At 37.1% G+C, this 15,680-nt stretch overlaps 2 protein-coding genes across 4 annotated transcripts; both read right to left on the bottom strand.

Annotated features, from left to right (window-relative positions):
* Nucleotides 1-160: 160 nt before the first annotated feature.
* On the bottom strand, nucleotides 161-4,760 carry LOC145775606 (uncharacterized). 3 transcript variants are annotated; one of them, XM_082586921.1, is made up of 7 exons: nucleotides 4,660-4,760; nucleotides 4,168-4,314; nucleotides 3,309-3,531; nucleotides 2,792-2,913; nucleotides 2,234-2,403; nucleotides 767-993; nucleotides 161-514 (listed from the first exon to the last, which is right to left on the bottom strand). In XM_082586921.1, exons 2-7 carry the CDS (start codon nucleotides 4,286-4,288, stop codon nucleotides 337-339), a joined length of 1,041 nt encoding a protein of 346 aa, XP_082443047.1. In that variant the 5' UTR covers nucleotides 4,289-4,314; nucleotides 4,660-4,760; the 3' UTR covers nucleotides 161-336. The 3 variants fall into 3 exon arrangements, with proteins under 3 accessions (XP_082443047.1, XP_082443048.1, XP_082443046.1); XM_082586922.1 differs by having other exon boundaries at nucleotides 4,168-4,324; nucleotides 4,660-4,758; XM_082586920.1 differs by lacking the exon at nucleotides 4,660-4,760 and having other exon boundaries at nucleotides 4,168-4,561.
* Nucleotides 4,761-7,768: 3,008 nt separating this feature from the next.
* On the bottom strand, nucleotides 7,769-15,523 carry LOC145775930 (serine protease 33-like). Its single transcript, XM_082587340.1, has 10 exons — nucleotides 15,425-15,523; nucleotides 14,835-14,993; nucleotides 13,716-13,843; nucleotides 13,275-13,360; nucleotides 12,516-12,618; nucleotides 11,995-12,160; nucleotides 11,486-11,641; nucleotides 9,599-9,772; nucleotides 8,554-8,691; nucleotides 7,769-7,946 (listed from the first exon to the last, which is right to left on the bottom strand). Exons 1-10 carry the CDS (start codon nucleotides 15,450-15,452, stop codon nucleotides 7,795-7,797), a joined length of 1,290 nt encoding a protein of 429 aa, XP_082443466.1. The 5' UTR covers nucleotides 15,453-15,523; the 3' UTR covers nucleotides 7,769-7,794.
* Between the last annotated feature and the right edge of the window lie 157 nt (nucleotides 15,524-15,680).

Here is a 15,680-nt window from a genome sequence, read left to right on the forward strand (position 1 = left end):
AAACAACGCATCTACAATAACGATAATTTTATTTACAAAAACTGTCGCAAGTCGGCACGCACACATGCGCACAACTGCACTGTACAAAAAGTAAATGTGAATTTATATGAGACTTATGACAGATCCAATTCATTTTATACGACATGGAAATACGTTTGGGATTTTGTTCAGTTCTAGAAAGCAGACGCAAAGGCTTCTTTTACATTGCGTTTTTGACCAAATCCATGCATTGTTTTTTTTTTTCTATAACTTTCAACATTATCTTCTATAGGTAAAACATAACAAAGTTGATATTTTGGCAAGCTTGTTTAAATCTTTTATCATCACCATGCGGTATCAAAAACAGCAGTCATCAATTTGAAGGTGGCGCACATCAGTAGAGATGTATTCTTCTGGTGAGTCGCAGGTCATTTTTGAAGTGTCCTGCAGCAGATTGCCGACCTCGTCACGGAAGTTTATCAGGTTGCAATCACAAAAGATCGGATTCCCAGCAAAGTAAAAGGAATAACGTGTCCTAAAAGCATGGTAAATGTTTAAATGAAAGTATTAATATTATGCCATGAACATGAATTAGTTTCAATGCAAAGCGGTAAAAAAACTATATTTATTGCGTCTTTGTAAATTTTGATATGGTCTCTATGAATAATAAACTTTGTATCTGCCTATGACTTGGAAAGCTGATATTCCATCAACCAATCCCAGCAACCAGAATTTGATGCAATGATTTCTTAATTTAATGCAATAAAGATGCAAAAATTTTTCTTACTTTCTTGAAATAAATAGAGCCAGCATCTCACGCTCCACAAAATGCAACTTGTTGTTTTCAAGATGGACTTGGTGATGATTTAAATTCTTGTAACCAAATAGCCGGAAACTCATAGGGTGAATTTCATTGATAGAGTTGTTCTTCAGATTGATATACCAACCATTTGGCAACAAGGCAAAAACATCTTTATGTAGTTGTCTTAGCTTGTTGTTCTCGAGTTCTAGATTCTGAAAATCAAAATGAAAACTTTGTAGACTTGCTTTGCCTATCACTCAATCAACATATGCTTATTACTATAAGAGGCTTAACTTAATCTTCTTTTCATACCAAGCACCTGAAACCGTTTTTAAGGGTAGCCACAACCACCGTCCAATTGTCACCCTTCCAGCATTCAATTAAAGTGGATCCTACTTTGAACTTTGTTTGGTAATTACAGATGAAGAAAAGAGTTATGGTTTAGGTGGGAATCGCACGCACATCATCGAAATGACAACCACTGCCTTAACCTTTTACGGCAAGCTGTGGACAAAAAAAGGGTAACTTAATTTATTTTATACTGTATTGTATCAGAAGTGTTTGCGTTTTTTCTATGTTTTCCCTGCAACTTCTGATTGGTTGAAACGCTGATTCTGTAACTTCTGATTGGTCCAATGATTCATTTGTCTTACAAAACTTTTTTATGTTTAAAGCCTGCCGTTTTTAAAGGCTTGAAATATAACTTCAGTAGCCTACCGTAACATTCGAGATCGAAGTGATTATATATGTAACTGTTGGTCAAGGGCAATGAGCCGACGTTTTACGTATTCCTGATGCAAAAAATACCGGACTTGAGAATTATTAACAAAATGTAACATAATACACTCTGTTGTGTGGCAAGAGAATGCATTGTTAAGTTAAAGTTTATTGATAGTATCATGTTTTACTTTAGCGATCGTTCAGGTTTAATTTATGCATCGTATTTGCAATCCCCTACAGGACTACACTGTTGTTTGTAAACCCATAGCGTCGGGTTCGGATCGTTTTTAGTCTGGCATCTCACCAGCAGCACTCACCAACATTTGTAATAATAATAATCATAATGTCATGGTTTTATTTATTGTCGCTCTACAACAGCTAAGGTCTTTTAGCGACAGGGCTCATTTTTAATTTATATCAGGTTTACGATGTTATTACATTATCACCCGACTCATTCTCACTGCGCTATGCAGGATAGAACACAGTCGGTACCGTTTTTTAAAGTCTTCGGTTTGACCCGACCTGGAATCGATCTCAGATCTACCAGCACCAGAGCCGAAGGCGAAACCACTCGGCCAATGAGCTGGTACCAGCATTTGTGAGGTTTTTGGTATAACAACTCCAGGAATTGAACCTATGTCGGCCATAAGCAGCCTAATTTGAAAACGTAAAGTTTACTGAGTTAGGTGGCCGACAGTTGCGGTGCCAGAAAATGTAATTTTGCTTTGATACCTCTAGGAGAGGCAATTGCTTGAAGGCTTTCGGATTAATGCGATCAATCTTGTTGTTGATCAGCTTCAAGACGCGAAGAACTTTCAATTTGGAGAAAGTGCCGCTGGAAAGTGACACCAAGTCATTGTTGTTCAGATTCAGCATCTCCAACTTACGCGGGAAACGAACATCTAAATAAAACATAATTATTCAAATTGATCTGAAAAAACAACACTCCGGTTCGCAAAAGTTGCTACTTTTTTAATTTTTTCAACGTTTTCAAACCTGAAACAACAAAAGAAAGTTTTGCTTACTGGCACTTTCCCAGGAAGCAAAATTCTTCATATTTACATTGATTCAACGTTTGCAGACGAAAAATAACTAATTTTGTTGTTTGGGTTTTCTGGCAATAGTTCGAAGTCTTATCATAATCTTCCACTGTGCATGGGTAAATGGCTGTAGAAGCTTTGAAATACAGTATGTTAATGCTATTCAAACTGGCAGAAATTTGTTTATTAGTTGCAGTTTCTGAGTTTGATTTCTTGTGTTACTTTTGTTTGAACTTACAACGATACTTACATCGAACATCTTGAACTGCGTTGCCTTCGAGCTTAAGCTCAACCAGCCGTTTTAATTTCGTAAGATTCTTGAGCGGTAACGCGATCAAGTGATTGTTCGCTAAAGATAGTTTCTGTAATCTCCTAAAGATAGAATAACGTTACTGATGCAGTTGCTTCAAATATGTTAAGCCATCTTTACCAGCTTCTTACTGAATGAAACGTACGTATGGGGGGGAAGGAAGGGAGTTTAGGAAACCAATCGTCCCCAAAATTTTATTTTGTTCTCCCCCAAAAAGAGTTTTTAATGCTTATTACAACGTTCTAATGACATTGTATTACATGTTGAATAACGTTTCATAAATGTCTGGCTACATTTAGTAGCTTTATTTTAAACAAAATGTTTATTTCAAATGTTGGCTCCTCCAACATTTGCTTTTGCTCCCCAAACATTTTCTTTCTAGCTACGTCATTGAAAAAAGTCAAAAACATTATTTTGCACTGACACAGATAGACGCAAAAAGGATGCAACGATTTACCTCAAATCTTTGCTTATTCGTAGTTCTGTTGCAGAGTTGCTGTCAATGATCAAATTGGTCAATTTTGGAAACTTTTCGAAACGGTCCAAGTTAATAGTCCGAATGTTGTTGTTGCTTAGCAACAACCCCGTGACGTTTAAAGGTATGTCATCCGGAATATCGGTCAAACCTTGTCCTGCACAACTGACAGCCACTCCAGAGCAAACTACCTTCTTGGATCCACCTAAAAAGTTGTGTGTAAGCTTATGCAAACGCACTTGATGAGTTTCCAAATATGCATTCTATTTGAGTAAGAATCTTTTGATGATTTTAATTAACATAAAGCAGGCTGTAAGCTAAAAGTTTTTTCAAAGTAAGTGCTATAACAATTCTAAGAACAACATACAAAATTGCAGCTGCTTACATTAAGGACCACTCAGCGTTTTGTGTAAGAGTCTTTGATGTCGGTTGTTCAATAGTTAAATAAGTATTTAAACTTTTCTAGAAAAACAGAAAAACTAACATCCCCATAAAACAGCAGTCGTTACATTTCTCGCAACGCCTGGCCAGTTCAATGGCCGAAGAGTTTCGACTTGCTGAAAGATTCTGACTTGCTGAAAGATTCTGACTTGCTGAAAGATCTGAGATCGGTTTCAGGTCGGGTCATATCAAAAACGTTACCGATTGCATTCTTTCTTGCATAATGCAGTGAGGATAAGTTGGGTAATAATGTGGTGACATCGCAAATCTGATACAAACTTAAACATGAGTCCTGTCGTAGACCTTAGCTGTTGTAGAACGACATTAAATAAAAACCATAACGTTATTATAATCTCACTACGCTAGTCAGCAAATAACTACTAAAACCGATTAAACTTACGCTTTCTTCTGCAAATGATGTTGTCACAAAAGCATCCTGTGGGACACGGAGTAATTGAGCTTTTTCCTATGGCTACTGTGAAAATCACCAAGCAAAGCAAAGTGCATATCACTCGATTCATGTTTTTCTTTTCCTTTCCTTCAGCAACTAAAGAAATCTAAATGATTATCCAATTGTTTTTTAAACTGGCTCCTTGCAAATAAAATGAAATTGGTTTGAAAGTACGACCATTCACAAGAAATCCAAGTGAGATCCAATTGTTTTCAAAACTCGCTCCTTTCAAGTGAAATGAGATTGTTCTAAAAGTAAGACTAAGCACGACTAGTGGAAGACACTTGATCAGCGTGACCACAACGCAGTCACTATCTGGTCATGACCTTTCTTGGTGACTCAAACCAGACAGCAAAATTCGTCTCTGCAGACGTTGAATCAATGTAAAAATGACAAATTTTAGCTGCCTATGAATGCCTGCTCAGTGTAAAAACAATTTACCTGCAGAAATAAACTTTTCCCATTGGCGAAAGCCAACCAAGCTTGCTTGCGAAACCAAACAGAAGCGTTTGTCTTATCTGTTTAGTTTCAACTAATCCGTTATCACCGTGAATCGAAGACTAATTGCAGTGCAGCTGAGCAACAAAAACATTCCAACATTAAAGCAGGTTTCAGAAAAAGGAACCCAGCCAGTCAACTAGTCTTTTTTTACTTTGATTCAACATATGCAGACGTTGAATTAATGTAAAAAGTACTGATTTGCAGACAGGAAATGTCACTTCCACAAAAGTACGTTGTACTGACGTTGCGGAACGGTAACGAATCATTCTTGAACATCCACTACAAGGAATGTTGCGTACCTAATTACCTGCAAGGCTCATTACTTCTACCATTGAAGACAACATCAAGACATCCATCATACTTTTAATTCAACTTCGGCGGGGCTCTGATAAAAATTTGCACTTGATAGCAAGAATCCATCGTATTTTTACGATATTTACTACTTTGTTTGTTTAAATTTGGGTTGTAGCGTTTGATTAACAGCGCTTCCTGAATTTTTGTGTCAAATTGGGATTTGCCTTTGCGTAAAATTTTAAATGAGTCAGTAGAGAATTTTCGATCTGTGCAAAAAAAAAAAACAGTTTTAATTCAACTTCGGCAGGGCTCTGATAAAAATTTGCTCTTGAAAGCAAGAATCCATCTTTTGTAGTATTAATACTATTCATCCTTTCATCAGTGATATGTGTATCATTGTTTTCAATTTTGTTTTAAGAATTTTGTGACTGGAATCAATCCAGCGCCCACTGATGAATAATTGCTTTTTTAATCTCTTGTTTTTGTAAATTAAACGCATGGCAACATTGAAAAAAATTACTTAATTTCATTGTTTACTTTGTTGGGCGTGGTTTTGATTTTGAAAACAAATCAAGAAACAGGTTTATTGCGGTTACTGGTAATACAAAAAACATGTTAGTTGTTTTTACTCACAGTACGACGTTGAAGCAACTCACGACACAGTGAGCTATTGCAGAAATGTTGTTAATACCTTCAAGTTAAGCACATAAAATACTTCAATTTAAAAAAGGATTTCTCTCACTCTGGGTGCAACAATCACAAAATTATTAGCTCTTCAGTGTTTGAAATTTCCGCTGCACTGTTTTTTCTATCAGGAAACTGATAAGAAAGTCGCTGGGCCACAGCTGATTCAAAGCCAGTGTCGCAACTTTAAAATGCTTTGTTGCACTCAGCAGTTCAGCACCTTAGTCCAGTAGACTATGCTGTTTACCTGCTAGAAATTAAGTGCATTTAAACATGTCCAGAAAATGGTATGTAAACTATTCGTAACTGTGGTAGGTGCATTTATCTACATACATCACACGGCTCACCACATCGCTTTGTTTAAATCACAGGGCAGATTTTTTTAAAATTAAAATATTTGGTGCATGATTTTGAAGAGTCAATGGAGAAATAATGCAATTTTGAGTCTGACCACGAAATAGCAGCAAAAGTCGGTGACCGGGACCGGAATGCTCTTTATGTCGTATGTAGGCTACATGATTTAGGCATATACGTCATATTGTACGTGATTATTTAAACGTGAACTAGTAGAATACGTCCACCAAGGTCCAAGGTGCTGTCATTGAAGCGAATACATAGAATTCCGCTTCACAAAGGTGCGCAAGGCTCAGCAGTGGAGGTAGACAAGTGCAAGGGCTGCTGTGCGTAGGGTTTTAGCGAGCTGTTGAGTGTCGTTTGACCAAGTTGAGGAGTGTTGTTAATTTCTTGCGCTGGGAATTTAGTGGTTGTCAGAACTAATCTAACCGCCTGCAAACTGGCGTCGGCCGCTTTCGTTCGGACATGCACAAGCGGGCCTTGGTCCTTCATCAGAATGCGAGTGTGGTGCCACTGAACAGACCGCAAACCATGTCATCCACCACTGCCTAACCCACCAGCCTCCACACTGTGCGCATGGTTTGAGGGTCCTGGACGACAAGACTGCTGAGTGGCTGATGATTTCCTGCCCTTCAATTTAGCCTGGAAAGATCTGCTCATGCGCCGATGATGAACGCTAGCTGTTTTACCTAACAACAGTATTGGTTGACTCGGCCCGACAGGGTAGGGTTTCGCACTCAGCTAATCAATAAGTACCATAGTTGTCAAAGACTAAACACTCCATAAAGGATCCTCCGTTATAATGTAAGACATCCTCTGCATGCAACAAAAAGATTGAAGAAAGTTCCGCTTTCATAGTTTTTTATTGGAAATAGTTATACAGAGCAACACATAACATGAAACAATGAATAATAATAGAAATAATGTCTCTACCTAGTAAGGCAACTTAAATTCCAAAATGATCTTGATCTCACTGATTTTCAAGATCATAATCACAGAATAAAAGTGATCTTAGATCAAGATCATCAAATTAAAAGTGATCTTGAAGATTACACTCATCTCTGGTTACACCAATAACACGATATACAATCATCATCATCAACCAATTTTGATTATACAGGCCATGAATTAATCCTCATGTCGAGGGTGTGGCCTGTCTGTCTGTCTGTCTGTCTGTCGAGTTATACAATGTTGAAGTAAAATCATTTTTCTAAATTGTGTTTCATATTCATTTTTGTACTTAATTTAACCACACATAAATAAAATTGTCAAACTGATTGTCAGTTTCACATAAACCCACACAGCAAAATCCGTCATTTTTACATTGATTCAACGTCAGACGTTGAATCGATGTAGAACAACGAGTGTGAGAACAACGTTGAATCGAGTCTGAGAACAACTTCATTTGCTTGGTAACAAAACAGTGATGAAGTAAAATAAAAACTTAAGTCTTATGAAAAAATATAAACAAAGTAAAAAATGGGACACTTCAGTCTATCGGCCTTTTGCCACGAGAATTTATTCGCACAAAAGCCTTATACCAGCGCTCAATGCTCATTCACAAAGTACTCTTAACATGCCTAAAAACTAATGAAATATAAAAAATAAGTTCAATAAATTAACTAGTTTGTAAATTTGTGGTAAAAATTAACTATTTAATTCGTAATACGTGATAATTATGTCAAAAACAAAAGCGATTAAGCAACAAAGTTATGTAGTCTGTATGATGCTTCAGCATTACGACTAGAAGAGCTTTGGAAATTGGCAGAAATTACAAGTTTTTCGGCATTTTTCCTCCATGTATTTTCCAAATATAGGGTTGTTGCAAAATGAGCTGTAAGCTTCACAAAGGGAGGTAACTTCCGGGTCGTCCTGACATAACTCTGTTGGAATTTCTAAACAAATTAACATTTTGCATGAGATAAATTCCGAGAAAATTATTGTCATCTAACAATGATGCATTTGCAAAGAAATAATTATCGTTATACAGTGAAAAGAAATATTTTTACCGGTTCCTTTTAACAGGAACGGTCGTAAGTTGTACAATTGAACGGGGCTTACAAATCAAGAAGCTCTTAACTGAGACAATTTGGACAGCTGCTAAACATCATCTTTCGTTTTGTGATTATTTTAGAGATGCTTGTGTATGTGAAAGAATTTCACAAATTTTCAGCATAAAAAAAATGTCAAAAAACCTACAATACCTTTGTAAGGTTGGATCGATTTAGTTTCTATCTGAATAACTTTCGTGAAACCTTTGGGAAACTCAAACTCTCATGGAAGGCATTTTGTACTTTGAAATTGAAAAGGTTTAGGCCTAGCTTACTTATTCAACAACAAAGAACCTGACAAAAATGTCAGGTTCTTTTTTCAATTCTAATTTGCCCAAACGGTGCCGGAAAAACAGCGGGTATTTTCCGTTTTATTAAAATGAAACAAGGCATTCGAAAAGATCAAAAGCGTGAAACTTATTATTAATATTAAAGAAAAAATAATGCTTACCATTGTTTCTTGATTGACAGCAAGCCAGACGGCACTTGGCGGTCATGTAGAATGGATATTTCTCACAAGCGTCTAATTTCTCATAGCATTCGTCGTCGTAGTTGACCATACCCCGACAAGGGTTATACTGCACGGCACCTTTAGTATTGAACCAAATATATGACACACAATCATAATTATTCGGTTTGTTCTTGATCAAGACATGCTATTTAAACATAAACTTTTAAACGTAGTTTTGGGGAAACGTACGGAAGAGTATCATCACTGTGCAATTTTTATCACTTCAAGTCGTCTTGGACAAATTTATAATTTCTTAATTTAAATAAAATTTTTGACACTGTCACAGTGGCTGTATTACACCTGAAACTTCTTGACAGGCTATAAAAATTAGGTGGGCACAGTTGCTGAAGGAAAGGCGGCCGAGAGAAAGAACTGGCCACCCTACTCTTGTTAGTAAGTACAATGAGAACCTTATCTTATCATCTCCCGATGTTTGGATCAAGTATGAGACTCATTTTTACCTCGTTTTTTTACAGGCTGTATTAAAATATAGTTTACTTCACAGTGTAGATTCTAACGATCTGTTTAAGCCTGATGCTGCAAGTTAGTTGTGGACAGTTCCCTAGTCATGACTAGGGAACTGTCCACAACTAACTTGCAGCATCAGGCTTAAACAGATCGTTAGAATCTACACTGTGAAGTAAGCAACGATCATGCTGCTAAAAGCGAAACTCAATCAATTGCAAAATATAGTTTTTGTGTAAGAAAACTTCGGCTTAGCTCAACTTATAAAATGTAGGCTATCAGTTTTGTGTCTTTCAAAAATTTGTTCCAATGGACAATAATTCCATCGAGCAAAAGCTAATTTTACATCACTTTGAGGTCAGTAATTGCTGAGGATATCATCAAACGTTTTGTAATAATATCTTATTCGATCGTTTGAAATCAAGGATTCTTCAAACTTGAATTGTTGATGCAGTTAGTTACGAAGCATTTATTTATTCATACAGTTAGTCACTGTTTGCAGTTAGTTACAAAAACTTACATGATTCAAAATCTTCCCCGAGATTCCCTTTTATCCAAGGCTCGTAGTTGATGATGTTGACATAAACCCCATAGTACCCCGCCAAGCCACAACCTCGACCAAATGACGTCACACCAGCAAGGTACCAGTCACACGAATCAGCTCGCTGACAGGCCAGAGGGCCGCCGGAGTCTCCTAGAGTGAAAAAATGATTTGTGGTAATTGACAATCTTGTTCTGCTTTTAAATGGATAAGACACACCTAAGTTTGTCATGTAACCTATGCTTAGATGAAGTAATAAAAGTAAACACATTAGGACTACGCTTGCGTTCAGCTGATGTGGCTCAGTTGAAATAAACCCTAAGGTGGTTCAGCTCTTACTGTGAGCATTTAATTTTAAACTGTAGATTTAAAGCAGGGGTGACGAACCTTTTTGCGGTCGCGGGCCACTTTGTCAAATACACATGAGCTATCGGGCCACACAACTTTTTAATCGTAACCTATAGACCAGGGCTAAACAGGCGGACCGCGGTCCGAATCGGGACCTTCTGGGTGTTGATGGTGGACCTTGAGCTTTTGGAAGAATAACCTCACAGCCACGTTTCAGGGATTCTTTAAAACAGATTTATACTGAGAGGAAGCCATTTTTACTGTGATTATCCTAGTTGCTGGGGGACTTCGACTCCCAGACTCCCCAACACTTTCTCAGAAGTCCAATTTTTATTGATTGATTGAATCTTTATCCTCGGACTGGGAAAGCTTCTTGCAGAGTTTAATCCTGGCAGTTTCGTATACTTGTAGAGGCTTTGAATCACGGACGCAGGCCCGGTCACCGAGATTGACAGAGTGAAATTTCCGATTGTTGAAGCTTTGTTGCCGGAGAACTATTCCACCCCTTAGATGCCACTGAATGGAGAGCAGTCCTTAACATGCGTTGCTCAAGCGCACGCCCCGAGAGTCGAACCAGCGCCGCTTGACCCTGAAACTGAAGTCACGCGCTAACCAACTGAGCTATCGGGCGGGTCCATCGAGTTCGAGTTATACCAATTCAAGTTACATTTCACGTAAAAAAGTGGTTTGGTACAGATAGTTTAACTTTCGTGGTTGCGTGTGAAATAATTTATTCACCGGACCGCTAGAAATATTCAACTTATCAAACTGGACCTTTGTTAAGATTAATTGAGTAGCCTAACCCTGCTTAGACTAACCTGTTCGAAATACATTTTTATTCAGAAAAGCCTAACATGATATCCAGCCAACAGTTTGTTGAACATCAAACTTTGTTTGCTTGCAAGTCAAGCAAAAAACATGACTTCTAAACAAAGTTTGGCGCGAAACTACCAGGAATAACCTATCAAGGCGTTGTCAGTCCGAGGATAAAGATTCAGAACCAACCAAACGGATATGGAATCTGGAAAATAGCAAAGGAAAGGTGTATGTTAGCCTACCAGTGAAGGCAAAACACAGCGTTGAGATGTCTTTTGTCTTTAATGGATGAGCGATTGTCAAATTGTTTTGCGGGCCGCACAAAATTCTCTGACGGGCCGCATGCGGCCCGCGGGCCGCAGGTTCGTCACCTCTGATTTAAAGCGACAGTTTGTATTAATGAAATGAATACTGAGTGGTTTAAATGCTGCACCAATGGGTGAAAAATTTTATTGGTTCTAACATATCAAACCACAATCGGAAACTTCACATCGCTAAAGTAGGTGGCCGAGATTAGTCTATTAAAACATTTTTTTAGTCTATTAAAACATTCTACCTTAAATAATTTTTGAGTGATTGGAGTGAAAACACCAAAACTTTCTATTGACTATGTTCCTACTGAAGACGAATTGAAAAATACCGTATTACTGTAAAACCTAATCTGCTTTCGCATTGCTATGTTCGATCTCGATATAGCCAAACCTAAGCATGAGTCCCTTCCCCCTTCCGGGTAGCCTGCACAGAACATTGCATTTTTGTTTATTGGGAAAAGACCATCATATGCTGCTTTGCATGCCTCATCGTTGACTATAGGTACATCCACTTCCTGTAGCGTTTCTGAGGTTTCTGGGCCATTTTCTGCAAGAAAAACAGTCCACTTTGTTTAGTGCAGTAGAAAAAATATCTACACATGTGAAAACAGTCTCTCGTCAAAGTCTTCAATGCTCTCTTAAAGCAAAGGTAGTCTGAGTTACAAAATTTTATTTTTTGTCAGAAAATACAAACCACCTATAATATTATCCTCTTCCTTCAAAAGATATAAAATAAATTACGATAATCAAAACAGCAAAGATTGTTGTCATCAAAAATAAAGTGACATTGGCTGAAACACATAATCGAGCTTTTGGACATAAGGTGCAGGTAGGTTTACAGTGTTTTGAATGAATGTAGCTGCATTGGAAGACTGTTTTTACGATATTATATTAACCTACCTGTTCGTCCAAATCCAGTGACCCAGCATTTGTCTCCGACTTTAGGTACTTCCCCACAGGGGAGACATATGGGGCTGACAATGTCATTGATTTCAACTGGTTCATCAAGCTGTACTAAGGCTATGTCGTTGTTGTACAGATTGCTGTAATCTTCGTGAGTTATCACCTGCATTGGGTTAAATGTTGTCAGTGCACTGCCACTGTTGCGCTGCTTCAACATTGAGAGATGTTCATTTTGCGTGCAATTTTATCTTAAACCGCTCAATTAACGTTGAAATTTTAATTGAACGGGATTTGAAGTAACCAAACTTGATACTAAGCTTATTAGGAAACCTATTAACAAGATTATGCGGTTATAACTGTATTAATTTAAGCTCTTACAGATGTTCAAAGGTGGGGGTCATTGAGGTAGTATTAAAATCTTGAAAATTACTGTGAAAACACTTCGAAAAATTCTTGTCACTTATTTCAGTTTGCAGGTAGTCTAGTAGCCTATATACTGGTACTTTAGTTTAGGCAACCTGTGATATTCTGCGCTGTTGTCGGCGAGACCTGTCCACGTCATGCAGAGTTGCACTTCTAATTTGTCCCACGTACACGATCATCTGCGCGTAGGAGTTCTCACTGCAATACAACATGTTCTAATATTAAGTTAGTTGTAGCCATGACGACCTATACGCACGGCCTTGCCAACGTGCAAAACAACAAATGTCTGGAGGCCTATGTAATTTTGATTGTCAACTCCAAGGCTTAAAGTCCTAAACTAAATGTACTTTACGTCTCTTTAAATGATAGTTTTGAGAATCCAAATGGCCAAAGTGAAAATAAAATGTCGGACTTTCAGGTACCGTAATTTACCAAATAGTAATTTTGAAACCATATAGGCTACTGTAGCGTGTATCAACAAAAATATTTTTAGAGGCATCATAAACAAGCCTGTATTTAGGCATGTACTTAAACAACATAATAGCCTGTAATCACCACAAACTTATTGACCAAGAAAAATGTAATTAGCAATTATGCAAACGACCAAAATGCGGTGTTGGAATGGGGTACAAACCTATTTGACAAGGTGCGGTGGCCTCGATGTTTATGAAAATACTTTCTTTTATTTAAAATATATACCAAAATAAGGTCCAGTGTAGCCGAATGCGGTTTGCTTTCATTTGGCTGCTATCCCTCTGCTGTTAATCCATATGGAGTCGTTCGTATAAAGAATGATTGGGTTCAAACAGACAGTCTTCTCATATTGAAAATGATATAAGCCAAGGTCTACTTACATGAAACAGTGAGCTGCACATATTAGCCATTGCTTTGATATTAAGGTTGCTCCGCAATGAGCGCCTCCTTGAAAGAGTATTTGAGCCTAAAAAATATATATATCACATAAAGGATGAAATGCAGTCACTGAAAACTTTAGCAAGGTAACTAGGCCATGCTAATTGCAATTGGCATCTGCACTCACATAAAATGAATTGCGTTTTTGAAGGACGAAAAAGGCCAGCATGTTTGAAGAAGATTTTTAATGGTTTTAATGTCTTCAGTGAAACCACAGTTGCATTGAAAAAAGTGGGATTTAAAAATGCTGTATCACTATCATCTTCCTTTGTGTGTTGTTCTGGAGGTGTATCAACTAAAGTTCTAATATTAATTTATCTATTTTTTTTGGCGCAAAAGTTTCTCGACTACTTGCTCTAGTTCTAAGATAAATAAATTCTTACCTGCCACGGCCAAGCTGTTAGTGCTGCGTCTGCTCCACCCAATACTCTTGAATATTGGCCACTTCGTCTAGCAACTGAGCTGTACGCGTCCACGCGTGTTCTGATGGTTTCGGTGATCCCACATGAGCCTGAATTGAACAAAAGAAAATATTTTGTGTAGTCTGGTCAAAAATCTATACAATTGGCTAATTTTGTTTGATTCTGTATAAAGTTCAATTTTATCGAAAGAAAAAGTTTGGTTTATCGACATCAATTCCAGTAAACACTAAGCAACTTTTTTTTGCAATACACCAAACTGTTCTATAATTTTATCGCTTTGCTTTGCTAAAATTTAGTGAAAACTTATCGCTTTCGCTAGATGGGGCTAAACTAGTACAAATACAAAAGAATTTTCTGATTTGAAAATAAAAAATGCACAAAAATGTTGCAAAATTTCACAAAAAATGACGAAGATAGTTTTTCTCACAAAAATTTTCTGTGTCCTACTTTTTATTATAAAAAAAACGAGGAAGATTTTAACCACACATCAAAAGCACAAGTATTTTTTTGGCAATTGTGAGCCATTAAATTGTAACCTTAGAAGTTCACTTCTGTTTTGGTCGTGACAATTCGAATGCAATGAAGGCGAGCTTGTGGAAAGGTCGATTGTTTTTGTTAATGTATTTTAGCAAACAGAACTAAATGATGTGATGTCGAATGTAAGTACAAACTGTGAATGATTTACCATTTTTGTCCACACTACTTCGTGTATTTATATAACCATAATGTAGGCAATATATGGAAATATATTTACTGTATCTAATAAAAAAAAAAGAAATACTATAGCTTTGATACATATCCAAACGTTTGTTTCTAGAAAACTAAATTATAATAAAGCCTTTTCTCAATAGCTTCATTTCTTCTTCCAACTTTAAACGCCTATTTAAAATGACGATAAACTGAAAACAAATATAGCTAACTTTGCATTTTCACTGAAAATAATTCAATAATTTTCTAAAACATAATGGTTTATCTGGAACGTTTGAAATGTCAAACGTTCTGTATTTCAAGACTAATTACATTTCGTTGACGTCATTATTACAATTTTGAGACGAAGGAAATCAACCCATTTGCACTTACTGTTTCGAAAACGACAGCACTGTCCACTTCTGTAGTAATTCATGTGTCCAGGCTCTGAACAGCTGTACCGCTCGCAGGAGTATGAACCTACGTTGTTGATGCAGAAGCTTGGAGCACCAAGGAAACATGGATCGGGGCCTTCCGTACATTCATTGATGTCTGAAATGATTCGAAACAATATTTTGTATTATTTAATAGAAAAAAAGTGAAAAGGTACATTGCGAAGCACATAACTTTAAGATCATTGTAAATATATTAGCATCCCTTTTGATGTCTTGTTCAAAAAGATTATAGTTTGTTTGTAAAACTGTTTGTTTGTGCAACGATGTGCTCACTTGAGCAACAGTAAGATAATTCCCTTGATGACATCCGATTGTATTTGTAGACGTGACAACTTGAGGCGGTATCACCACGCAATTTTTTTATGATTAATTATTAATTGATGACACTTCCTAGTTTGCTTGTTTTGCTGTGTTTGTTTGATATGAAAAAAACTGTCTGCAATAAAATTGTTAAATACTAAAAGTAATATAAGCTCTTTGCAATAACTTTATTATGTCAGATGAGCTGTGTCATTTCTCTATACATACCAGCGCATGTTCTGGAATCGTTCAGCATTCTAAACCCAGGGAGGCAGCCGCACACAGCAGTTTCCCCAACTTCTCTGCATAAGTGATCGCATCCACCATTGCTTCTTGTGCATGGTCCTGTAGCAGATTTCACATTTATAATACATTGAGAAGAAATAACAAACCTTAAAAGTTTTAATCCAGTGATCTGCTACTGCGCAAGTATGAGCTATCACCAAACAAGCAAACACCACAAGAAATGAAACTGACAAAGAAA

The sequence above is a fragment of the Aplidium turbinatum genome, chromosome 8 (genome assembly GCF_918807975.1).
Source record: "Aplidium turbinatum chromosome 8, kaAplTurb1.1, whole genome shotgun sequence".
Classification (NCBI taxonomy): domain Eukaryota; kingdom Metazoa; phylum Chordata; class Ascidiacea; order Aplousobranchia; family Polyclinidae; genus Aplidium; species Aplidium turbinatum.

Excerpts from the sequence above, each read along its gene's own strand:
- LOC145775606 (XM_082586921.1), bottom strand. The coding sequence starts at position 4,288 with ATGAATCGAGTGATATGCACTTTGCTTTGCTTGGTGATTTTCACAGTA. Across the intron at positions 2,404-2,791 it reads CGCAGTTCAAGATGTTCGAT|ATGTTCGTTTCCCGCGTAAG; the intron begins GTAAGTATCGTT and ends TGTTTTATTTAG. Across the intron at positions 515-766 it reads GCTCTATTTATTTCAAGAAA|GACACGTTATTCCTTTTACT; the intron begins GTAAGAAAAATT and ends CCATGCTTTTAG.
- LOC145775930 (XM_082587340.1), bottom strand. The coding sequence starts at position 15,452 with ATGCTGAACGATTCCAGAACATGCGCTG. Across the intron at positions 13,844-14,834 it reads GTGCTGTCGTTTTCGAAACA|GCTCATGTGGGATCACCGAA; the intron begins GTAAGTGCAAAT and ends TGTTCAATTCAG. Across the intron at positions 7,947-8,553 it reads CTGTCAATCAAGAAACAATG|AAATTCCAACAGAGTTATGT; the intron begins GTAAGCATTATT and ends TAATTTGTTTAG.